Source organism: Nanorana parkeri, unplaced genomic scaffold, assembly GCF_000935625.1.
Source record: "Nanorana parkeri isolate BGI_ZX_2015 unplaced genomic scaffold, ASM93562v1 scaffold35, whole genome shotgun sequence".
NCBI classification, from domain to species: Eukaryota; Metazoa; Chordata; class Amphibia; order Anura; family Dicroglossidae; genus Nanorana; species Nanorana parkeri.
This window is the reverse complement of record NW_017306303.1, coordinates 1,085,875-1,112,424: the sequence shown is the minus strand read 5'-3', so window position 1 is coordinate 1,112,424 and position 26,550 is coordinate 1,085,875. Positions and strand designations below refer to the sequence as shown.

General features: G+C 39.6%; 1 protein-coding gene across 1 annotated transcript in view; it reads right to left on the bottom strand.

Moving 5' to 3' along the window:
- ARHGAP9 (Rho GTPase activating protein 9) overlaps positions 1-26,550 on the bottom strand; it is a 109,045-nt gene that overhangs the window by 9,567 nt on the left and 72,928 nt on the right. The window contains exons 10-18 of the mRNA XM_018569536.1: positions 24,766-24,861; positions 23,182-23,280; positions 20,268-20,388; positions 17,314-17,433; positions 13,253-13,351; positions 11,987-12,064; positions 11,707-11,760; positions 7,829-7,963; positions 3,731-3,836 (exon numbers count right to left, since the gene is read on the bottom strand). Coding sequence (XP_018425038.1) covers positions 3,731-3,836; positions 7,829-7,963; positions 11,707-11,760; positions 11,987-12,064; positions 13,253-13,351; positions 17,314-17,433; positions 20,268-20,388; positions 23,182-23,280; positions 24,766-24,861 — 908 coding nt within the window. The remainder of the gene's footprint in view (positions 1-3,730; positions 3,837-7,828; positions 7,964-11,706; positions 11,761-11,986; positions 12,065-13,252; positions 13,352-17,313; positions 17,434-20,267; positions 20,389-23,181; positions 23,281-24,765; positions 24,862-26,550) is intronic.

Here is a 26,550-nt window from a genome sequence, read left to right as displayed (position 1 = left end):
TAGTTGAGTCGGGGGGATACCATATTGGGTTAACAGACAGTGTGGCCTCTCGTTTTTTGTTAAAGCCTGATGAAAACGTTTGTGTGTGAGTACTTTTATCCTTTGTTATATTTATTTTAATAAACGATTTTACACATGGAGGTGGCGCTCTGTTCCCTTTTGTTTTCTATGTTCGTGGTGGAAGCCCCAGAGCCTTGGATGAGCAGCCCCTCAAGTCTGTGTAAAAAAACTGTGATAAACTGTTGAAAACTTTGAGTGTGCAACAGCAAGTGAATTGTTCAGCTGGCAGCCATTAGCGCCAAGAGCTAAAGAAAACTTTTTGTCTGATATTAAGAAAACGGGCTGCCTTCGCCGATTTGGAAGTTCCATTAGCCCAGTTGATGCTTGGGTAATTGAAGTCTCCCATTACCACAACATTACCCTATTTCTATTTGGGATTGTAGGTGGGCCTCCTCCCCTATATTTGGAGGTTTATAACAGACACCCACAATAAGTTTACGGTTAGAGTTCGTTCTATCTAGTTCTATCCATAACGATTCCACATCATCCCCACCAGCTGACGCGATATTGTCACGGATGTGCATAATGAGGTTATTTTAAGCATATATACATACCCCCCCCCCTTCTTGCCAGCCTGTCCCTCCTGAACGGGTTGTACCTTTCTATGTTAGTAGCCCAATCATGTGTGCCGTCTAACCATGTTTCTGCTATTCCTACTATATCGTAGTCCTCCTCGAGTAACCTAACTTGAAGGTCTGTTATTTTATTTACTAGACTTCTAGCGTTGGTGAACATCAACAACATTTTTTCCCCCCCAATCACGAGTGAGGACAGAGGAATTGAAGGCGGAGTCTGGTTTCGGCCGTTCGCCCGTGGAGAAGGAGTTCGTGGCCATCTTGCATGAATGCAGACGCGGTCCTGTGTGCTGTGTGCGGCGGTGATAGATGGCGGACGCAGGTACTCGTTTTGGACATCGGAGCATTTGCACGAGTACGAGTACCCATGCAAATACTCGGTATCGCGGCCGATACCGATGCTTGTATCGGTATCGGTGCATCCCTACCTGTTACGGTTGGCCCATTCCTACTTGCATCACCTTGGGCAATTAGATTTACTTATTGACTACATTTAGTATACTCTCTATCTTGGCTTGATTTACTACTTTGACTATGTTGACTCTGTTGACTGGAGTGAGCCCACTATCTAATCCTGTTTTTTTTCCTTCTGAGTTATCTCTCACTAGTGGTTGTTTAATATTTAATTTTTTGGTTTTTATTTTACCCCCCCCCATTATCTAGTTTAAAAGCTCCTCCAGTCTTTTAACCATTTTACCCCCCAGAAATGCTGCACCTTCCCCATTAAGGTGCAGCCCGTCTCGGCTGCAGAGCCGGTAACCGACTGAGAAGTCGGCCCAGTTCTCCAGGAAACCAAAGCCCTCATTCCAACACCAGTTCCGGAGCCACTTGTTAAGTTCCCTCAACTCGCGCTGTCTGTCCAGAGTGGCTCTTGGCACTGGCAGTATCTCAGAGAATACCACCGTGGAGGTCCTTTCCTTCAGCCTGGCACCTAAGTCTCTGAACTCCTTTTTTAGAACACTCCATTTACCTCCTATTTTGTCATTGGTGCCGATGTGCACCATGACAACTGGGTTGTGCCCAACCCCATCTACTAACCTGTCAATTCGTTCAGCAATGTGCCGAACACGCGCCCCCTGTAAGCAGCACACTGTTTGACGCTCACGGTCCCGATGACAGATTACCCTGTCGGTTCGCCTGATGATGGAATCTCCCACTACCAGGATCTGCCTCTCCTGATCCTCCATCCGCCTCCCCTCCTCGCTGGAGCAATCACTCCAGTGTAATATTTTATATGTGGGGAGCAGGGAACAGGGGGGGTGAGTGTATTATTTTATATGTTGGGGCAGGAAATTATTTTAGAGGGTGTATTTAGGGGCGGAGTTAAGGCTGGGGCAGGGCAGGTGTTAGGTTGGGCAACTGGTGGCGGGTAACTCTTAAGGCCTGGCTAGTAGCTCAGGACTTGAAATTTTGACCCCTGAATATAACATCGGCCATAATATAATGAATGGCAAATCAGTCATTTACCACTTTTTAATTATAATAACTCATGTAAAAAGGCATAGAACAATAGGGATTTGAGAGGAAGAGGGAGATGGAACGCACATAAATATATATTATAACTACTAGAAATCAGAGCACATTTTTCAGTAATTACAAGTAGTAGCAGAAAATGTAAAAGAATGACAATCAATACTGACATTTTTTACTAAAATGCATAAACATATAATTTAATATAATATAATATTTTAAACTGTGCAAAGTCCTTAGAAAGGGTGAAGGAAAAAAAAATGATTTCTGAGTATAACAGTAATGCTGTTCTCTGATGCCACCTACAGGTAGAATGTAGTATGAGAATTGTTGGAGTCAATGCTGCTTGTGCCCTGGAGGCTGTTTGGCGCTCAGCTTTACATTGGACATGCTCCCAGGACCAGTTTACAGGAGTTCAGAATCTGTTTAAACATTTGCTGCAGCCACATTAGTAAAAGAGAGGTCATCCACTGTACACCATGTCATCAACAGGGCTTATTTATGATTATATTTAACAAAGGTTTTTTTCATTACAAACCTTTCCCCATGACTTACTCACATACAGCTGTGTGGCTTAGTGATTAGCACCTCTGCTATGCAGCACTCGGGGTCTCCAGTTTGAATCCCGGTCAGGACACTATCTGCAAGGAGTTTGCATGTTCTCCCGGTGCTTGTGTGGGTTTCCCCCGGATTCAACTAATACCAGTGTATAGACTACAACCCCTCAAATTATCCCTAATTTCATCACAGTGTATCTCATGTATAGGATCCAGAAACAGGTTGGTCGCTACAGACATTCAATGCCAAGGACGCCTGCCAACAGATTTATTATTTCAACTTAGAGCTGTGTTCTAGCGAGAATCTAATTAAAAGAAGATGTTTGTAACAAAGTAGTAGACACTTCCTGAGGCAGAAGCCCACACCGAAACATGTAATTATGTACAACACATAATCATATACATTAACACTTTCTTTACAGAAGTTGAAGGAACAGAGCGTAACAGATATTCTTAATAAGGCACAGAATGGGTAAGAGTTACTTAGTCACAGTTCTTAGTGGACATTTTGGGCCTAAGCAGTTTTGTTTTCTGTTAGAAGGTTGACTACACAATCTTCCACTATGCTCTGGCTAGGGCCAGAAGTCTTCCTTACAAATGCTGGCAGGTGTTCCTGCCAAGATGCCCAGTATACACACACACCTGTTTCATATGTTGTCTTCCTATCAGCTCCTGAGTTGTACAATGCGGCTTCTTCCTACTCTGTGCTTGGTTTGCAAATGGCACCAAAATGCACAACTTCAACACATCACAGTCCTTCACATTTCATTATGTTCATGGTGCTGGTTTTCAAAGGGGTAATAGGCACAGCTTACAAGCAATTCATATTTCCCTGCATTCCCCACAGGCCCGGATTTCCCACAAAGGCCACCGAGGCCCGGTAGAGCGCACAGGGGCGGCAGCGGTGACCTTGTGGGGAATTTGCGGGCACCAGTGTAAGGATCTGGTTGCCATTCTCAATTGATGGGGAGGGGGGATTGGCAGAGGGGGGGGGGGACGTATTGTGGAACCTGGCCTTGGGGCGGCAGGGAGAGTTAATCCGGCCCCGATTCCCCATAGATATCATACCTGCTCAGGTGGCAGATGATGTATTTTAGGGTGGCATAGTTTGATCCAGGAAGGTTCCCAACAAGTTCTTTCATAGTCTGTATCCTCTCAGGCAAATCAGGAATTTCTGTTCAGAACAAAGGAAGATTTAATAGGTAGTTTGTAGAATTCAGCAGCTATTTTTGTTCTTATGAAATCATCTGTTGGCATTTCAATGTCCAATTCAAGGCACACTATCAACATTGTCTTCTGCATTTTGTACAGCATCTTAAAACGTATCTAAACCCAAGAAGAAAAATGTGATATAGGGCAGCTCAACAGTCCTTAGAAGTGGAGGCCACATTCGTTTTCTTTTTTTACGTGTTTTTCCTTTACTTTCATATGGTGATACGGTCAGCCACACACATTGGGACAAACGCCGCATTCTGGGATTCCTGTGGCAAGAACCTATGGACTCTTGAGGTAGGATTCCTAGGTGTCCTCATTCAGATGCGGGTGCTGTATCCATTGAAATGACAGGTAGCATGTACAATGACATGCGGACTGCTGCTGACACATGCGGACGCTGTTAACCTGTAATTTACTGCATCTGAATGAGGACACCTAGGATTCCTGCTGCACTGGAGCATGGAAGAATAACCATTCATCTCCAAATCCAGTATAAGGCAATTAATCCAGCACTCAATACAAACAGGGTTATTCACAAAAGTGTGAAGAATTTGGAGAAGGCAGGAGAAGTGAACAATCTAGGACAACATAGCTGATTTGGAAAGTGATCTGAATTGGAGAACTTTTCAAAATCAGCTATTTTGGCCTAGATTGCTCACTTATCCTGCCTTCTCCAAACTCTTTTGTGAATAAGCCTGGAAGTTTCAATACTTTATTCTCCACAAACATAGGTATACAAGGGGCACAATCTGCTAACATGTTTCAATCACGTGGAGCCTTAATCATAGCTAGGATTAAGACTGAAACACGCTAGCAGATCGTGTTAATTGTATATTGCGGTCTATGGAGAATAAAGTACTTCAACTTGGAATCAAGTGCTGAATTGCCTTATACTATACCGAACAGGGAGTATCTAGCTAGGGATTGTACTAACCAGCACCAAACAGGATGGGGCACAGAGGAATATACCAAGGGCACCAAAAATAAACAGGCTGCTGTGGCAGCACACTCCTCACCTGTTATTGACAAAAGGGGCCCAAACCAAGTACTGAGTACATATGCATGCTTATACTTTTCAGAGGTCCGATATTGTTCTATGTACAATCCTTGTTTTATTGATTGCATGTAATATTCTAATTTTCTGAGATTGTGGATTTGGGGTTTTCATGAGCTGTAAGCCATAATCATCACAATTATGACAAATCACGGCTTGAACGATCTTGCTTTGCATGTAATGAGTCTATCTCATATATTAGTTTCACCTTTTAAGTTGCATTAGTGAAATAAATGAACTTTTGCACGATATTCTAATTATTCGAATTTCACCTGTATTCCCTCCTGCAGTCTCCACCACAGTGACATGTATATACTTTTACACCGCTGATGTGCTGACCAGAACACCTCCCTCTTGAGGAAGCTTCCAGAAATGCATTGAGAATGTAAACTATCTGGGCCTATGATACTCCTGAATATTTGGCTGCTAGCTTATTTGGATTGACCTTTATCATTTGGTTCAAAGGAGGTGTTCCTTTTACCATCTTTTCTCTGTTATGCACATGAAAAGATATTTTATTTTCATAGGTATGTTTTTTAATATTATGCAATGAATATGTATAATTTTGATTTTGTTAGTACTATCATTAGGTACCTATAAAGCCCCCCTCTTTTCCTCTGTTTGTTTTGTCTTTATACTTTTTTTCAAATTGAAGTGTATGTGAAGGCAAAATAAATAAAGGGTATATTCAGTACATCCCCGCAATATAGTTTTGTTGCTTTAAAAACTCAGTACTCAGCAAATACAGAAAAATACCGAGTTGATCTGCCAGAAATCAAGTAAGCTCCTGACTTCCTGTGCTCTGCTCTGGACTCAAATTTTAATCAGTGTTTTCAGTTCTGCCCATTGTTCCTCTGTGAACTACACACTTCCCTCCTAATTTATGGAGATGAGAGGGGAGGTGTTCTGTAGCCCTGATCAGGAGTGAGCAGCCTAGGGTGATAAAACTGCTCGTCCACAGATACAGTACAGTGAGTAAGTGTTGTCAGCCTGGGACAGGAAGTGTGTTATTGGCACAATCACCAGATGAAAATAGAAGAAAATGAGTGCAAACACCACATGTGGTAAACTTCAATATATTTTTTTCATCTTAATTTTTTCTCTTTTAAAAGTACTGCAGAAAGTATAATTTGGAAAAATCCCATGAGCAGGAACCCTGTGGGTCAGTAGATCATCCATTTCAACACTTCACATGAACACAGTTCCTTCTACAACCCCAATACCAAAGGTGGGACGCTGTTTAAAATCTACATAAAAACAGAATGCAATGATTTGCAAATATCATAAACCCATATTTTATTCACGAAAGAAAACATAAAAAATGTTTAAAACTGAGAAAATGGACCATTTTAAGAAAAAAAAGGGTAATTTTGAAATTGATGGCAGCAACACGTCTCAAAAAAGTTGGGATAGGGCAACAAAAAGCTGGCAAAGTAAGTGGTACTAACAAGGAAGAGCTGGAAGAACGAATTTAGTATATTGGCAAAAGGCCAGTAACGTGATCGGATATAAAAAGAGCATCTTAGAGAGTCAGAGTGTCTCAGAAGTAAAGATGGGCAGCGGTTCACCAATCTGTAAAAAGCTGCATCTAAAGATTGTCAAACAATTTCAGAATAATGTTCCTTAACGTAAAATTGCAAAGACTTTAAAAATATAATCATCTACAATATGTAATAGCATCAAAGGTTTCCAAGAATTTGGAGAAATCTCTGTGCGCAAAGGGCAAGGCCGCAATATTGGATGCCCGTTATCTTTGGGCCTTCAGACGGCACTGCATTAAATACAGGCATGATTCTGTGATGGACATCACTGCATGGGCTCAGGGATACTTCTTAAAATCACTGTATGTGAACACAGTTCGCCGTGACATCCAAATATGCCAGTTAAAGCTCTATAATGCAGAAAAGAAGAAGCAATATCTGAAAATGATCCAGAAGCGCTGCTGTCTTCTCTGGGACAAAGCTCATTTAAAATGGTCTGTTCCAAAGGGGAAAACTGTTCTGTGGTCAGACAAATGGACATTTTACATTCTTTTTGGCAATCATGGGCACTGCATCCTCAGAACTAAAGAGTAGAGGGACCTTCAGGCTTGTTTTCAGCACTCAGATTAAAAGTCTGCATGGGGGTGCATTAGTGCGTATGGAATTGGCAACTTGCACATTTGGAAAGGCACCATCAGTGCTGAAAGATATATCCAGGTTTTAGAGCAACATATGTTCCCATCCAGATTACTTCTTTTTCAGGGAAGGCCTTGCATATTTCAGCAGGACAATGCTAAACCGCATACTGCATCTATGACAACAGCATGGCTTCATAGTAGCAGAATTGGGGTGCTTAACTGGCCTGCCTGCAGTCCAGACCATTCACCAATTAAAACAATTTGGCGCATTTTGAAATGAGAAATATGACAAAGAAGACCCAGGACTGTTAAGCAGTAAGAATCCTATATCAGGCAAGAATGGGCCAACATTCCTCTACAAAAACTCCAGCAACTGGTCTCCTCAGTTCCCAGATGTTTATAGTGTGTAATTAAAAGAGGGGATGCTACACCGTGGAAACATGGCCCTGTCCCAATTTTTTTGAGACGTATTGCTGCCATCAATTTCAGAATTACATTTTTCTTTAAATGGTACATTATCTCAGTTTAAACATTTTTTTATGTTTTATATTTTCTATTGTGAATAAAATTTGGGTTTATGAGATTTGCAAATCGTTGCATTCTGTTTTTATGTAGATTTTACACAGCGTCCCAAATTTTATGGAATTTGGGTTGTAAGAGTACTTGCAGGAGATACCATTGCAAGTTGTTGCAGCACATAGAAGAAAAGATGACATCATATTATTTCATATATTACAGGTATAATGTACAAAGTTTTTATATAATAAGATCTACTTACGAACTGCTGATACAAATTCTTCGAACATGCTAAAAGGGATAAGAGGCTCTGGAAGTTCACGGAAGAACATTTTTAGAGCACCTGTGATGACGTGAATATCCTCCCACTCACTGTCATTAAGATCCAACTTCTCTTCTGCATTCACCAAAAAATAAAACACATTATGATCATCTCCTATTTGCCTAGTGTGTGTGTGTGTGTGTGTGTGTGTGTGTGTGTTGTGAGTTTGTGTGTGTGTTTCCATCCCTAAATGTTGTTCCTGTTTTATTCTAAATAATAGTAACAAGTAATGGTGATGTTCCAGTTGCTACAACTTAGTATAGAACTTATACAGTACATCTATCCAAAGGTGCCCATACACATTACAACCCTCGCAAGACTTTTGTCTTGCGAGGGTTGTAAAGTAATTTAAAAAACTTACGATCTGCCCATTTTGACAGGCAGATTGTACCTGCAAACATTGCAAGCCCGCCCCCCTGAGGGGCGGGCTTCCGATGACTGCAATGCTGAACGGGCAGTGTGCGCGTGCGCACACCGGACCGTTCGGCAGTGATCTCTCGATCGTGTTAAAATCCAGCCGAAAATCGTACGATTCCAGGCTGGTTTTCCAACATGCTCGATATACAAAAGTTGTGCGACCGCACATTAGAAACGGTCGCACGCCTTCCATACACTGTACGATTCTCGTACGATCGCGGGATTTACTGCTATTCTCGTACGAAAATCGTGCAGTGTATGGGCACCTTAAAGCAAAATGAAAGTGATTAAGGAAAGATTTAGTAAATGTGGTGAAAATTCACATCGTAAAAATTACCGAAATTTTTGCTTGCACACGATTGGCTGATGGAAGTCAGCAGAGGCTCACCTCATTCACTTGCAAAGTGAAAAACCTATTTGCCCCAACCCCACTGTGTCGCAGTGTTTTGTGTGCATTGACCTGCAGTTTGCCATTTAAATCAATTCAGATGGAGTCGTTTCAACATAAAACAAATGAAACAAACATGAAGCAAATTTCAATGTCCGTGGATATGACAATGCTGAGTTACTAAAGGAGTTGAGAATCTTCACTTAATAAACTGTAGCTGATAAAATGAGTGCCGATTCTCAACTCCTTTAGTAAATCAGCCTCAATGTGTTCTTTTGTTAAAAAAAAAAAAAAGCCCTTTTTTCCAGCACTTTCTTTATATTTACCTCAATTTCTTTAATATTACCTTTTCTTCAATAAAAAGGCCAAAAACAGAGGATAGACATAACACCAGGAAGGACCTGAATATTCGCTCTCTATTCAGGAACAGAAAACCTGTACACATGACTGGCAGGGACAGAAGAGGGGACTGAAAGCAAGCCGATGTACGACTGATTTCAGTCGGTGTACGGCTGAAATCAGCCATACAAGCCTGAAGTGAATAGCCGAACAGCGTTCGGCTCACTTCACTTCGGGTTGGTTATTCACACGGCTGCTTTCTGCCGCTTTGTGAATAACCACCTTAGTTTCTCAATGCCATCAAGTGTCGTGTTCAATTGTACAGCATCCACCCAACTATACACTGGTCGGAAGGGGTTATAAATAAACACAATAGTGAGCACCTGTCACATTCATATGTGTTCTATATTATTCAGGCATTACCTTCCACTGTCTGGCAGTTACAAATGGTGCACAGGTCAGCTGTATTACTTACAAATATTAGGGTGTATGTAAGGAAGACTGACTTATGTTTCTGTAGACTATGGTGTGGTGTGGATTCACAGTGTATAAAGATAAATAGGACCCTTTGAGTGGATACACATGGGCATTGTATATCAAATTAAGAACTAAAATTTGTTTATTTTGCCTGCATATGTTGAATCATTTCTTGTTAATGTATTTTAATGTTGTACTTTGCACATTTGCTGTTGGTAGCACAAGTGCATGTTTCTTACTGGAGGAATATGTAACCACACCAGTCATTTATTTTGATTGTTATACAGTATACTGGCAGTTGTTTTATTTTCTTTTACATTATTTTAGGAGTTAAGCTTTTTCTCCTTTATTTTTGTAACTGTTGCATCATAATTTATGCAATTATTATAAGGTCGGAATAGGGGAGGTATCCACTAGGGTGGGAACTGCTTTATAGGGTTATTCTATATTTATTTATATTAGCGCAGAAGGTACATTTCTTAATTTTCTAATAATGTAGCCTATTTATAAAATTCTATGACATATAGTTTTAAAAAAAATAACAACGATTAACAATATAAAGTCAGAGAAGAATATTGTAACCTATATTGGGTTGTTCTAAGATAAACAAAGGAATTCATATTAACACAATTAAAAGCAGAATAGAAAAGTCATTCAAACACAATAAGAATAACAAATAAAGCATGCAAATATATAGACACAACTTAACATAAAGAACACAAACATGCTACAATTCAAAGGTTCTTTTAATAACTAGAATTTATGTAACTCGTTTGAAGTCCTATGTTTTTAAAGCCCAATAAAAGTTAAACACAAACCTTTTAATCTTTACAGCTTGTGTGTGCTTCTATAACATACCTGACTCATTTAGAAAGGCATACATATGAAGAAACACAGAGAAGGTTTTCAATGTGTACCTGTACTACCAGGACTCTATTGGGGACTGGAAAAACATTACAAGGACCATCTAGTCTCTGAAAAAAGATAATTCAAAAGCCTCCAGTAAATTGCTACTGTAAACCAAAACTCTGGAGGCAAGATCCTCCTCTCCACCCATGGCAAATACTTCCCTGTATCTAAGCTAATTATAATTAAAGACTCATTCAAAGAAACAGGTGAAAACATTCAGTAAACTACTAATGCTATCCATAACCAAAACAGCTATGTGAACATCTAATCATTAACTCAATTTTCCGAACTATGAAATTTGTGTAAAACCTTGTAGAATAAATACACATAGCCGTGAAGGGGTCAGTAGAAGGACAGCATACATCTAATTCCTGAAGTCTATGTTATTTAACCTTCTCTATCCCAGCTCCATGTATAAAAAATTACATTAAAAATTCCAAGGCATCTGGAGTGTCTTTTTAATTTGATTGGTAGCTGTGAGAAACTTTTTCATTCAGCCATTTTTAAGCACATGGATTTTTAAAATAGTGACAGCATCATTTTAACTCACTGACTAGCTCTCTCTTATTCCGTGGTATGCAACCTACGACTCTTTAGCACTTACTGTTTGGCCATTAGGGACCCTATAAACTGTAGTCTGTGTTTTCCTTAAGTAAGAGTTTAATTAAGCCAGTGAAGGAAAAATATTATTATTTTTTTTAACTTTGCTGTTCATCCCTTTTCTCTTTTTTATTCTGGTATACTGGTTCTTAATCAGAGTAATATAAAAAAACATTGAGTTTTAAAGGGCGCTGTATAGATCACAAATGTGAAAGTATTGATTTATAAAGGGGCTGTCATGGAAGTGGTTTCTAGCTATCTCAAGTATTATGTCTCCATAGAAGTAAATCGTGTCTCCAACCATCTCCTGTTATATGTCTGGACTCACTGACCATCTCTTGTAGCATTCCCATAGACTCTGACTATCACCTGTCCATATCTAACAACCCAGTTGAGGTCCCCTACATCAAGTAAGTTGATCACCGATTATTCTCTTTTCCTTTCTAGATTACCTAACTGATACGAAGACTAGTACAAACTGAACAAAAGCGGTTAGTCAGAGCCAATGAAAAGTGCATAAATATCACTGCAAACACACACATCAACATGGAAACATGGCCGATTCAGACATTTCAGCCTTGGACATATTGGCAGACGTGGACGATAATGGCAGCTCTGGAAGCACAGTTATTAATGGGCACATCTGCTATGACATACACAGCATTGTAGCCAAAACACAAGGGGCTACCTTGGGAGAGCTGCTCCGGAAAAAGGTACCGTCCATCCGTGGTTACTGCCCTCTCTGAAAAATAATAGGGCAGCCTACTGATCATTCACAAGCTCCAGATAAATGCATTTGAGCTGCATTGAAGGCTGGCTCATATATTGGTTGCTTCTTAACAATTATATTAAATATGTATACACAATGAAAGTGATAGATCTTGACATCTATATTTTTTTATTCATTCCAACAGTATCATGTTACCAATCAATTTCACTGTAATGGTGTACCAGATGGATCTCCTTACCTCTGTCTACTATAAACCTCAGTTTCTGTATGACGGACAAGTTTCCACTCACTCTGTAAAGGCCATCTACATCCAGCCCTAGGATGCATGAAGAACAGAAAGAGCTTTAGAACAGTTAATTAACACTTGCTGGTTACATCATATGGGTAAACAATATTATCACTATGAATATGTACCAGTCGGGATGGGCAACCCTTTGGCCTGGAAAGTATTTTTGCTGTTTAAGAAAGTTAATACAAAATGTCAATGTATATTTTATAAGGTTGAGTACAGCCTGATGGTTTTCAGTACCCACTTAGTTTCATCATATCATTTGTAAATTCAGTAAAACAATACATACGTACAAACAAGCCTTATACTGTACAAAAGTTATGTGACCAACGGGTTGCCGGAGATGTCCAAATGTTGGACTATGTCAGTATTATTCTGTTATACTATTATGCTGATTATTAAAAAACAGTTAAATATCTGGAATTTCATTATCAGAACAAATATCTGCCCTTTTATGACCAGCAATTGTCCGGTGAATGTTATTATCACACAGCTTGCAATAAAATGGGTCTTAAGCTGGCTATACACTGCTCGAATTTTGGCTGACTTGGCCAAGTCTTTTTTTATAGCAACAAATTTGCATCAGTTACTGTACGGGTATGATGACAGTGGCACACCTGCCGCTGTTAGAATACAATAGCCCGGGGGTTCCCTTTATCCACACTGTTTAGTGTGGATGGGGGAATCGAGCCCCAAGGGCTGAACGAATAACTGTGCGCTTGTATAGTGTTGAGCTGAAAAATATAGTCAGTTAGCAGTAACTGCAAACTACAGAAGCTTAGTTTTATAAAATGATATGTTTGCATATCTAAAAGATGTTAGGTGTGCTAATACAATTGCTGCTTTGACTTATAATCTGCTGACATCCAGTCAGAATCAAGAGACATCATTTCCTTCTCTATGCTTAGTTTCCAGCTCATATTCTCCAGCTACTTCAGACATACAATGACATCTTAGTTAAAACATTTTTTTTGTTTGTGTATATTTATATTGTCCCACATGCCTAGAATGATTGGCCCTTGTGGTGAAACGTAAAACTTTTATTATGCCAAGAAGAAGCTTTTCCAACCCATTTAACCAATTGTATGGCATATTGAAATATTAATTACCAGCTGTATCATTTGAAAAATTGGGATCATATAGAACCTAGTGGTGGTGGGAGTTGACGTTACTCATTCAGACTTTAATCAAGCAAGTAACTAAAGTATCTTGTACCTCTTTCATTTACAGCTTCTATACACAGCCGCACAAACTTTGGGACAGTGCTGTGCTCTCGAAGGCAAAGAGCATCTAGGCGACAGCCAAAGACTTGATCTATAGAACAAAAGAAAAAGGATCAAAACATTGTTAAGAAACATTTCACACTAAAAGACACAAAAAATAGAAATAAACCAAATCTAGATGCAGAACACAGAACAGATTATTAAAAACGAATTTATGCAAATCCTCTCTGATACCTTTCTTTCTTAATTACTGTTTAATTTTGCTAATCCATTCTTGTTAATATTTCCAGCATTAGTGATCACACACACTGGGGGAGCTTTCCTTCTCTTTATTGGGCCAAATTCAAGACGTTTTACAGATCATTACCTAACAGTGTATGATAAAACAAACCTTATTGCTTCTGTAGACCATGGTGCTACAGCAGTTCTCCCCATTAACAAATGTGAGGTGAAGCTTATAGAGTTTGCACACTTTTACCAGATGCCACAGAGTGCCCTCAAACAAGCTTGTATTTACTACTAAGCTACCGTAGTGCATAATGTAGTCTTTGACTATTAGTGTTACACATAGTGTTGTTCAATCAAATGTAGGGTGAAATACCTTTTCCTAGGAACGTTGTAGTCCAATTTCTGATTGAGAAGGGTGTTCTTTGCAAACATAGTATATCTTTATTTTTGTGCCTGCTCAATGATATTTTGTTCCAAGGTCTGGACAGCCTTGGTGCATCCTTTCCATATATTTTATATGGCCTAGGCACTTCTTTTTTTCCCACAGGCAAAACAATAAAGGCCACGAGAGGACATGCCAAGGTTTTTGGTATACAGACGCAACCACTCCTTGCCCTTATTGTAAGTTAAAATGGGTATGTGATACCTCCATGTCATTAACGTGGCCATTGGTGAAACCTCTGTAAATTAATTTTCTTTGCATATGTCGGCCTTTATTATTCTTTAAGAAAAGATAACTTTAGTTTTTAGGCTAGGGAGTGTACATAAATCTTTCAAAGCCCAATTTAGAAGTAGCCCTGGGTCTGGATAATGATGTCAGTCTGGTATTATATTGGACCAGATCATCTTGTTAAATACCACCCTTCTTCCTAATATATCTTCTGTGTCACACTGAACTGGTTTCTGTGTCATTTAAAGCATTACATTAGCGTCACCACCAAACTCTGAGTCAGATGCATCATAAGGAAAAATAACAGATGTTGTGGCATTAAGAACCCCTTACCCACCCACCCCCATCCCACATACACATCCCATGGGCTCCTTTGATGTGATTGTGACCACTCTGCAGCTGCTTAAAAATGAGTATCTCTTTCAAACATCTTTTGCTTTATAGCATTTAAATAAACAGGAGGCCAATCGATTGTTGCTTAATGTATACTGCATTTAGTTAACATTCTTATATTTTGTATACGTAGTGGGACTTCTATGCTATGTTAGAAACTTTTATATAGAGCAGCAGTAATTTCCCCCACCCTTTAGATTGTAAGCCCTCACGGACAGGGCCCTCCTTCCCATCTTGTCTTGAATTGTATTGTAATTGTAATGTCTTACTTATGTTGTAAAGCACTGTGCAAACTGGCGCTATATAAATCCTGTATAATAATAATAGTCAATTTAGTTGATAGCGGGGGGCTCAAGTGTTGCCCCTGACATTACCAAAGGGCACACATAACTTTCTGCAGTATTGCATTCAATAGATATTGTCAGGGATTGAAGATGTGCAACGGGAAATGGTCAGAGACTGTAAACATGCTATAGGAGTTTTTGTAAACTGGAGATATGCTGCAGGAGACTGGAGACATATTACATAGATTGCCTACTGCAAATGCCCACTGCTATTTCTCCACATTTGTACTTCCTACAGCCCTGTTAAAAATGACTGGTGCCACATTTGATATTTATCTTAGTAAAGTCTATTATAAAAGAAAAAAAGGCAGCCAGTACAGCCAGTAGTAAGATGTTGTGAAAGAAATAAACCATACCAATAATTTTTAGAAGTCACTCAAAATATTTTTTTTCATTTACTGGTTTGAGTAAGCACTAAAACAGACCACTGTGTGAGGGCCTGCACAGTAAGTGCAAATGAGCTGCATGTAGCCCCCGGTTTTGTGCTTCACTTTTGCACAATGGTAGTTATACATTATAAATGATAATGCTTTCCATGCTAAAATAGGCACATGATAGTTTCCAAAAGATTCTAGTGTCTTCAACTGCTGTATTTGTTAAATATGTCTTGGAAATAGCATCTTGTGACATACATGCCTTGTGCTATGTCATATTACCAGCATTAAAGTGAATTAGCTTGCACATTCATATACAGTGATATTGCGTGATAAATACAATTTAGACCAAACATTTAATGCTTTATTTGATTTCCCAGCTACTTAAATTGTGTAAGTGTTGCAAGAGAAAAAAAAAAGAATAGCTGAGACTTTGATTTGCTGGTCATGGACTTTTTCTACATAAAATCAATGGTGTTTTCAGGTCAACTATGTCTAGAATCTAGTTACGCTTTGAAAATGAAGGAAGCTGGTTGCCATGCGCATCTGCTCCAGTTTTTGCTGCTCTATATTCCCCTTATGTATCTAGACTCTAGATACTAGTTACTGCTAACTGACTAACATTTAAAACATTTTCCAATCAGTTTCTATATTTAGGTGGTTCAGTTACGCTTTGAAAATGAAGGAAGCTGGTTGCCATGCGCATCTGCTCCAGTTTTTGCTGCTCTATATTCCCCTTATGTATCTAGACTCTAGATACATAAGGGGAATATAGAGCAGCAAAAACTGGAGCAGATGCGCATGGCAACCAGCTTCCTTCATTTTCAAAGCGTAACTGAACCACCTAAATATAGAAACTGATTGGAAACTGTTCCAGATTCTGTCTGCTCTAGTTTTAGTACATTTCCCCCAATGCACTGGATCTGCCCCGGTTGGATACATTTGATGCTCATACTAGCAAAGCAGCCACCTGCCTGTCGCTTCACAAATAAGGATGCACTTGTAGGGTGTTGAGGGATTAGATAATTCTTGCTTACACTGCTGGACTGTTGGTATCTGACAGTGCATGTATGGTGAAAGAAAATGATAGATGCTCACTCATACAGAGACAATGTGATGTGAACACCTACAAGGACAGTTGGCCAGCCATGTGATGCCTCAAACTGTCACATCCCTTACCAATGTCAGGAGGTTTGTGGCAACAATAACATTTGTTGAAGTCTTTCAACTAGGGATGTTCAGATGCCAGTTCAGATACCAGTGCCGATACTTGGCATTTTTACAAGACCTACCAGGGTTGCAGAGGTTGCAGCTGGGACCTAGCTCTGGCTCTCCACCATTGTCCTGAAATCATTAGTCTGTATTGTTTTAGGAAAACTGTCACATGACAATAAACAAAAATGTGTCAGTACTCGTATCTGTGAGTACTTTAGCAAGTATCAGTACTTGAAAAAATGGTATCAATGCATCCCTAATATATATTTATAAAACAAAAATCATGCATTAAAACAGGGATGAACAAATCCCAGGAGCCCCATATGATCCTTAAAAATTACAGATGCCTCCTAACTTTTGAATGTTTCTCTAGTCTAGTCTTGGAGCTCGAAAAGTATCTGTACTTGTACCGAGTACGGTACTGGGTATCTGAACATCCCTACTTTCAACTAGTCAATTATCTGTTTTGTTAAAGGGACACTAAACTCAGGAGTTAAATCTTTAAAGTTCTTTAACTATTAACAAAAATGTATCTCAATACAAATTATTAAACTAAACATGAGATTGTAGTCTATCACGGGAGCGAGCTTGGAGTGGTGGCAACTTTACAACACACACAGAGACAATGGGGAACAAAAGTAACCACACTCCAGAAGGAAGGAAAGTGTCGGCATGAATTCAGAGATGATTTGAGGATCTACAGCCAAGTGATACACAAATAAGATACATTTTTGTTAATAGTTAAGGTATTTCAATGCATTTTTAAGATTTAACTCCTGAGTTTAGTGTCACTTTAATTATATGTAAGATGGCCCCCATAGTAACTGACCTTTAATTAGGCCTTTTTCTTGCAAGGTCTGAAGTGGAGGTCTTTTCATCAACATCTTTTTCAACCTATGCTTCACCTTCTTTTTATCAACACCTCCAACATTGTTGCTCACCCAGGATACTATATACAGGGGAAAAAAGAACATACATACTATAAATAAAACATTTAAATATAAAATAACATGATCAAACCTATATTAAAGCAATTATTATGCCCCCATGCAAAACTGCTGCTCTAGCCAGCAAAATTAGATTCCCTAATAAAACCTGAGATTATTTATGAGGTCTCAAACCGGCTTCCTGAAGCATTCCAGAACTCTACACATGAGCGGAAAATGATTTGTAATAAGTAACACTAAAAGGATTGTACATTACGTAAATATGCAAAATAATTTGTTGTGTGTAATATATTATTCAGTGGCAAAATTATAACAAATCTTAAAATTTCTAACGATTAGTAAAATGTGAAGAAGATTGCACTTCTCCAGTCTAAGTCTTTAAAGTGATATTAAAGTCGAATTCTCCACCCTCCTCAATGCTGCTTCGAGGACTTACCTTAAATGATACCTCTTGATCCAATCATCTTCTTCTTTCCAGTGGCTTCAGAAGTCCCTCCAGCGCTGGTGCCGGTCTCTGATCCAGCGCTGACTGCTGTGTCTTCTGTGCCTCTCGGTGTCTGTGGGCCTGCATGCTGCCGGGCTGCGTGTATTGACCCTGTGTCTCATCTCGTCTCCCGGCTGGAGATCTCTACTGCGCATGCGCCAGCCCCATGATTCTTCAGATCTTCGGACGGGAGCGAGCGGCGGAGACACAGGTAAGTAATAACCTTTTTGGTAACCTTTTTAATTTTTTATTATGTTTTTGCATATCTCCACCGTTTACTAGCAGTAGAAATATGCAAATAAAAAAGGATTGGTTCTACTTTAAGACCTTTTGGGGGGGGGGAAATCCCTTTTCTGGTGTATTTATGTTTTAATGTCATTGTTAGAGTCCCTTTATACCCACAGTCTGCAATAAATTAGTAAAATAGTAATAATTAAAGCTAAAAGCAGGGATTTTTTAATATATACAGTATCAAGATTTAATATTAGATACATCCTTGCAACACACTCTGTACATTCTAAATCTTTTCATTTTAATTATTTCTGTTTTAATCTAACTTCCAAGCATTATAAAGAAACATAAATCCAAATGATTATAAACTATCCAATTTAATATGAATATGCAGAGTGGAAAAGAGATTTGGTTTGCTATTGGATTTATAAAAATCAATACTTTTTTGTATGTACATCCTAACAATGAACTTCTTTTATTTGCTACCTTTCAGCCTATTAAATAAATCATTAAAAATATTTTGATATATCTGTTGGGTAACTGCTAAAATATACCAGTTGTCAGCAATTCAAAGGAGTCCTGTGCACAATTCCTTTGTTATCTCAAGGAGTTTAATTACCCTCCTAGTTTGGACTTCAGAATGATTAGTCACTTTATTGTGCATAATAGGATGTGGTGGATCTGAGTAGTTTAGCAAAAGAAAACAGTGCAGGGCTGGCACTTCTCTGTCAAGAAACATGCTGTGTGTTATCAGCCGACAACAGGACTTAGGAGCCGAGTGCATTTCTAGCAAATCTATGGATATTTCTATGTACCTGCAGGGTTTTTACAGGTATAAAACATAGGGAATATGCATGTATTGCAGCAAAGTACTGCAGATGTTTTTTCATATTATGCCATTGACATATATTTTAACTACTGGTTTGCTAGTATCATTCTGTTTCTCATCGCTGCCAATACTGTCAAAACTGTAACTAAGATTTTTCAGTAATTCAGAAAATGTGGATCTATAACAGCAGGGTGTTATGTTAGCTACGGAGCCCTGCCTCTGTAAACTTTGGCATGGAAGACCACACCTCTAAATGCCTATTAAATGGCACTTTAAGTAGCACCATTCGATGGTTGGCTGGTATGCTGTAGAAACTGAATTCTGAAAATAGTGTGTCCTGGCCAAAATGGAGCCAATTATCTTGCTGTTAAATAAAAGGGTTTACAACAGGGATATTTTTGAATGAAAATGTGGGATACCCATTTGCTGGTTGCTGGGCTCGCATGGTCGACAGTGCCTCTTCCCCCCCACTACTGTTCAACCACACTGCTTAGCAGGTAATGCATATTTCATTAGCACATGGAGGGAAGTGAAGCAGTGCAAGCGCTGTCATTCCCTTTGTAGGTGACCACGGAGGCAGAGGTGCATCGCTGCACTGTTTACTTGTTGGAGGCACTTCACAGCACACAGAGGAGAGAGAGGGCTGGCTACAGTGCTGTACTGTAGCTTTTTCATAGGAATGCCAAATTTGCATGGGGAGTGGAGTCTGTCAGTGTAGCTCTTCTCTGTATGTGTTCACAGGGAACACATACACAGGATTGTTGACAGCAGCAGGCAAAGAGACATTGCTGCACTATTCATGCGCTTTGCACATTGCTGTGCCCCTTAATGGATTCAACAAAAAATGTCAACACAGTTGCAGTGCTACCCAATTCAGGATTTAAAATAAATACAATATTCACAGGTTTATGATTATTCAAGACATGCCCCCAGTTTCTAAATATGCTACAGTCCAACCTCATGTATAATCCAATAGATAGGTAATAAAATTGAATAGCTGCACACCAAACACTTTTGCCACTGATACTGGTGCAGATTTACAAGAACTAAAACAAAAAGAATCACCCACAACAACCAATCGAGTACCAATACCAATCTAAAACTTCCTTTTATTACATTTTCCCTGTGGTGAGGTATAGACTGTAGTGGTTACCATTTACTGCCCAACTAAACTGTACATGGGTGGTGTATAACAACATCAATCTGTAAGCATTTACAGTACATGTATAACAAAGTGATAATGATAGTTGCATAAATATATGAAAAATCATCCTTGACTACAGCCAACATACATGAGAATATCCGGCTATCTTTATTCTTTGGGAGGCTCTCCTCTTCTCCGCCACTTCCATCCAGGACCTCCATACTGCCTGCTCTCCTCAAAATGATTTCCTCCAATGGATTTTCTCGTTCCTACATGTAGAGAATTTGGATTGGTTAAATCATCATTTCTCAGCCCTCATCTCAGCATGACTACTAGCAGGATTTTTAAATAGTACAAATGCTGTAAAATTATTATTTTAATATGTTTCATGCTTCACTTGTACATGGATTAGGAGATCCTAAAAACTTGCCCTGATAAAAGTATCTAAAAAAAGGTGTAGAAAGTATTAAATAGGGTGTCAAGATTATTAATAATAATAAAAAAATACTATGGAATGTAATTATTATCTACAGTAGGTATACAAGTAATTCTAGGTTTTGATTGCATATGTTCTTTATGCTAAGAAACCTAGTTATATGCAATGTCATGTTTAGACCCTGGATATTTCCCCTGACAGTAAAGTTAAAAAAAAAAATATTAACAAATTTGAAAAGGTTAGAAACATTTTTTTATTCGGTTTAGGACTGACAAATGTTTTTATTTTCGGTTTTGGTTTCAGTTTGAAAATTCTGTTTCGTTGTACCTCTAGCATTATCCTTTCAAAGTTCATGTCTATAGTACAGTGTCAGGGTCAGTAAAATTATTTAAAAGTTGCTGTATGTCAGAATATTAGTCTGACTGGTCTATTTATAAACAGATTCATGAAGATTGATTCACCTGGAACCCACAGCAAATTTTGACTTTTTTTATTCAACTGTGACAAATCGGCCAGTAAATTATGTAAAAGTGAATGTGATCCGGAAAGTGGCAAATAAGTGTAGGCAAATGTGTACCAATAAGCAGATAGGTATTATTTTCAGCTTATTTAAAACCTAACTGGAGTCTATAAAGTGATCCTGTCAGCCACCTAAATGGTTACAAGTACAAGTCCTTCCTAAGGTACCACAAGGTTCATCCTATTACCTTTATTATCTAGAAAACCCTCTTCCATGTTCCTCTCTGTTTTCATTTAATTTTATCATGAGGGCTATGACTTCACTAACTTCTGACTTAAAGCAGAACTCTGGGCAAAGATGTTCTTAACCCTTGCTGTGGGGCTACAAAAAAACTTGTTCTTAAACCAGTCCCTGGAGCCTCTCTCCCCCTTCGCTGCAGGGCTGTCAAAATCCTTGAGTTGTCAAGGTCTACAAACAGTGTATAGGACATGAGGATCCCAAGGGACATAGCATCGCTGCAGTGGAGGAGGAGACTGTTGGTAATACTCCAACGTATGCTAATAAGCACTGATTGTATTACTGTAATGCTAATGTACTGTTATGTCTTTTGAGCACTAGATGGTGCTGTAGTGCAAGTCTAGTTTATGCTAGTTTTTTCTATATGCGTGCTTCTATCTGTGATATACAGGAAGTTCTATCATTATATATAAGTTTCCTTCTATTATGATATATAATGCTATATTCTGATATAATGTCCTCCTAAGCAAGTACAACTTAATTCAGCATTCCTCGAGAACTCAGTGCTTTATCTAAACACATAACAGAGACAAGCTTCAGGTACCAGAATAACAGCCAATTGGCTCTACGTTTTTTTAAACACCTAGACAAGAATGAGCTCTTAAACCCTTGCAATATGAGGGTAGCTCGACTGCAAGGGTTAAGAACATTTTTGCCTGGAGCTCTGCTTTAAGCTCTACTTATTTTCCTCCGCCCTGTAAAAGTGTTGTTAATGGTCACTTAAAGACTGTCCCCAGTCAAGGGTTAAATGAACTTACCTGATCCCCCCTCATCTACCCTATGCTCTGTCTGTCTTATGGACTAGCCTTCTACATCCTCATGTATAATGCAGGGAAATGGAACCTGCATTGTACTTGATGATGTCAGTATGTTCGAAAGTTCGAGTTAGAACCGAACACGGGGGTGTTCGGCTCATCACTAGTCAGCAGGCCTCCAACTGCTGGAGCACAGGGGAAGAGGCTACAGGTGCCAGTCTCGTAGCCTGGCGGGAGCCTGCAGGAGCAGGGATCAGGTAAGTAAAAGTCCTTTTACAGGTACCCTAGACATAAATGAGCATTTAACCCTTGAAGTGTGGGGGTTTGTTTTTCCCAGAGTTCAGCTTTAGGTTTTATCACTGGAAAGGGAAAAGGCAATACGACAGAGCTTTGGATAGAAGTCAGACCCCTAGTAAAAATTTAAACTGTGTGTACAGTTCCTGACAGGCTCTCTAAACATTGAATCAAATAATAAGTTACATATGATTGTATAATAACTAACTATAAATACTCCATCTTTTTATTCTACCGGGCCTGCGCTTTCAGAAAATATATGGTTTGGGGGGTCTTTTACAAACGCTAGCAACGCAGCAGTTGAAAATCAAATCAATAGGAAAAAATTGCAGAAAATTCAAAAATGGCTTGGCCAGCTGATTTGAAAAATGTTCCGGAGGGCTTGGCAGCGAAAGGGTTAAATTATGTCTAAAATAATATAATACAGTAAATGTATATATTCTTTTTACATGTGTTTACACTTATGAAGGAAAATGTAAATTTACATTGCAATTTAAATTAAGGTAAACTTTTCACTTCTAAATTTGTTATTTCTATGAGTTATGATTGATATTGCATGCAGCATTGAAAACAACACAGTTCTCTTAAAAAATGAAATTAATCTGTCACAGGTTAAACAAAACTGGTCACTATAGGCAGCAGCCCTATAGAACATTTGCTCCAGTCTCTTAGTTGCTTGTGTCTATACTTAGTCAATATTATAAACACACAGATGTGATTATCTGGTTTGAACAGATACCTTGGCAATGCAATGAATTAAAAGTATGTGCAAAGAAGCTGAAATAAACCATAAGACATTTGTGCTCATAGTGTAACTTACCAATCTCTCAATGATTCTCTGCAGGGCATCGTACCACTCCTGTACAACAGACTCCTTGTCAGACTGCAGCAGGAACTCGTTGCCTGTTACCATGCGGAGCTGCAGAGGGCACACATCACATATGCATAAAGTTGGGTCAAAGCCAGTTTTTTGCAGAGGATGATAAAGCAATTCCCGTAGTATGTGACCACCGGAACACTCAAGAGACAATAGAGTACTCTATTAAGCAGGGCAATCAGGATATAAGCCTCACAGATTCCATTACTATATGCACCCTAACAACTGTCATGCAGCCCTACTTTTTGATATATTGACATCTTTCCTTTTAGTGTTGGATGTATAACTGGTTAAAGGTGAGGAAAAAAATCTCCACTACAGATTTTATATAGATATATTAATTCCTAAAATATTTTTTGTATTTTTAAAAATCGAGAAAATTTAACTCTTTACATTGCTATTCATTCTTCCTTCTTGTAGCAAAGTTGGTAAAAAGGTTCCATACGAATAAGTATCACATTAGTAACAATTAGCTATCAAACTGCCAGGACTAGAGATATTTCATATTTGGAGTGGTGGAGCACTGGAGTGAAAAGCTTGGTGGTAGTTCTGACTGTATCAAATGGTTGTTATAGTGTGGCAGCTCTCTATTACCCCCATGGAGCCCCAGTGTGGTTCCTAGGAGAGTCAACCTGTATGGATCGAATGGATGAGAGTGCCAAGCTATAGGGATTGGTCCAGATATTTTTTTTTTTTTTTTTTCAATAAAGGGGCCTACTAAAAGTTACCAGTAAATGCATTTTAGGAGTCATGCACAAATCCCCCTTTATCATGGCTTATCTGCGCAGCTAGCTAATCCTGGATTTTAGTTAAAGGAGAACTATGGGGAGAGTAAAATACACTCATCCCCATATTTAGAGCCAACGTGTGACTCTAAAGCTGTCACACGTCGGCTCTATAGTTTGAGAGCTGATGATCGCTCACTCCCCAGTCATCTTCCTGCATAGTCACAGTCATTGACCACTCCCTGCAGGGATTCCTCCCTCCCTCTTTGTTCCTCCAGCGCTGACTAGCTAGACTGGACAGAGCCAGCTGTCAATCAGATGGTGTGGTGAATCCCCACAATATTGTCGGGATCTTTCCCAGCCCCGGCGCGGCTCTGCGCTGTCAACATATAGCGGGCAATAGCGCGCTACATACTGAGTTTTGGGCCACAGGAGGACATAGTAAATGTCTTCCTGTGACCCTAAAGAGAACTATGGACTAAAAAGGTTGGGCCATAGTTCTCTTTTTATTGTAAATATGAATTTAATACTTGTCAGTAGAGTTATGTGTTTATTCTTCTTAAACAATTTGGGCTTTCAACTATAAAACAGTAAAATCTACTAGTTTGTGACCAGCAGGAGACTGACATTTTAACCTTATCTCCTTACACAGGAGCCACATGGGCAAACTGGTGATTTATTTCTATTTCTGGATTAGGGAAAATTTATTCCCAACTCCATGTAACTTTTTTTTAAATATTGGCCATGTAATATCCACTCTTTCACTTTATAAATGCGATCACTTCAGCTTATGGTAACTTACATGAATTACATTCTTTTTGCTGGACATTTCCTGGGCCCAGTCAATGGAGGCACCCCTGAGGTCCATGCTGCTCTCGGGTTTACTATTGGAAGGTTTCTAAAAGACAAAAAGTACAGTGTTTGGACAATTGAAAGAATTCTCCAGGAACCAGTTAAAGCAGAATTCCAGTCAAAGCGTATTTCTTTTATATTAGATGAAGTGGGTAAGTATTGGAATGTCAGACAGCTTTTTACTTTTTTTGTCACTTTTGTGGAGAATTCTGCTCACTTCTTGCCATGTCACAGGTAGTGATGGGCTGAACACACCCGTGTTCGGTTTGTATTCGAACACTCGAACGTCCGAAAAGTTTGAATACGAACTCGAACCTAATGCAAGTAAATGGGTGTCAAACTTTCGGAAACGAATGTCCTCTTTAAGAGGGCTTATATGCAATTATTGTCCATAAAAGGTGTATGGGGTTTCGAGTACTGCACTAGCAGACAGGAATCAATGAAAAAAAAAAGTTTTTAAAGGAGCAGTGATTTTAAAATTTTAACATCACTTAACCTTCCTGGCGGTAATCCTGAGTGTGGCTCGGGGTTAATTTTCAGTACCAAAAGCGGTAACCCCGAGCCACACTTGGGATTACACTGTGCGTCACTTTCCTTAACCCTACGAGCCCCGCTGTGTCCTCCGGGCAAAAGCCGGCATCCGTCTTCTGGGTTCCTTCCCTTGCGAGCGCCTCAGATAATCAGACAGCCAGGGAGGATAAAGGGTAAGAAGGGAAAGAATAAAAATGACAAATTCCTTCAAATATCATGCCTGGGGGGTCCCCTTAACCTGCCTGTGAAGTGGCGGATCTGTAGGATGTATAGAACCTGCTGCAGCAAAACTGATATTTCTAAAGAAAAAAAAATGAATTTTTTTTTTACTCTTAAAGTGTGCAGTTCCCCCTACCAAACAATACCAGACCCTTTAGAGCAAACCACTTCGGGCTTGATAAAGAGGTCTTGTACCTCGAAACGCGTAGCCAATCCTCCATCCTACGGACCGCAGTGTCCGTCAGCATTGAGCCCACTGCCAAGACAATCTAGCAGCACGATCGCTCATTCAAAAGATACCGCTACACAGCGGCACTCCTGCTCCCGTTCAGCCGACGAGTGGCAGCCTGGCCAGCTGCGCTCTCATTGCACCTGACGGCGAGCCCCACGGCAAACATCATAGTTCACCCTGCCTAACTGACCCTCCAGCCACATCAACCACAGACGAACTACAACAGATTGACCCAGAATCATGTAGTCCGTTCTCCACACCCACACCAACCAGCCACAGATACTGCCCAGCACTCTAAGCCGACACACTGCTTTCAGAGCTCTACCGTGAAGACTCCAGCTCGTCCGTCTGAAACCCGTGCCCTATACCCACAAGGACTGGTCAGAGTTACTCCTGAGCGTTCTAATCAACTGTAAGATTTCATCCCCTCTTCCAAAACAGTGAGTTTTCATTTTTATAATTCCTTTAAAGGTCGTACCTATACCGTTCCAGCAAATCCCAGGGTTGCAGCGCTTCTTTCCACCTTTCCTTTAGGTCTGGTAGGAATGTTAGGAGGGACCAGTTTTTAGTTTTTTTTAAAGTGTAGGGTTCCCCCTAAAAGTCATACCAGGCCCTTAACCTCCCTGGCGGTATTCCCGAGTGCAGCTCGGGGTTACTTTTCCATACCATAAGCGGTAACCCCGAGCTACACTCGGGAAAGCCACATAGCATTTACTTACCTTGTCCCTCGAGCCGCACTGTGTTCTGCAGCCG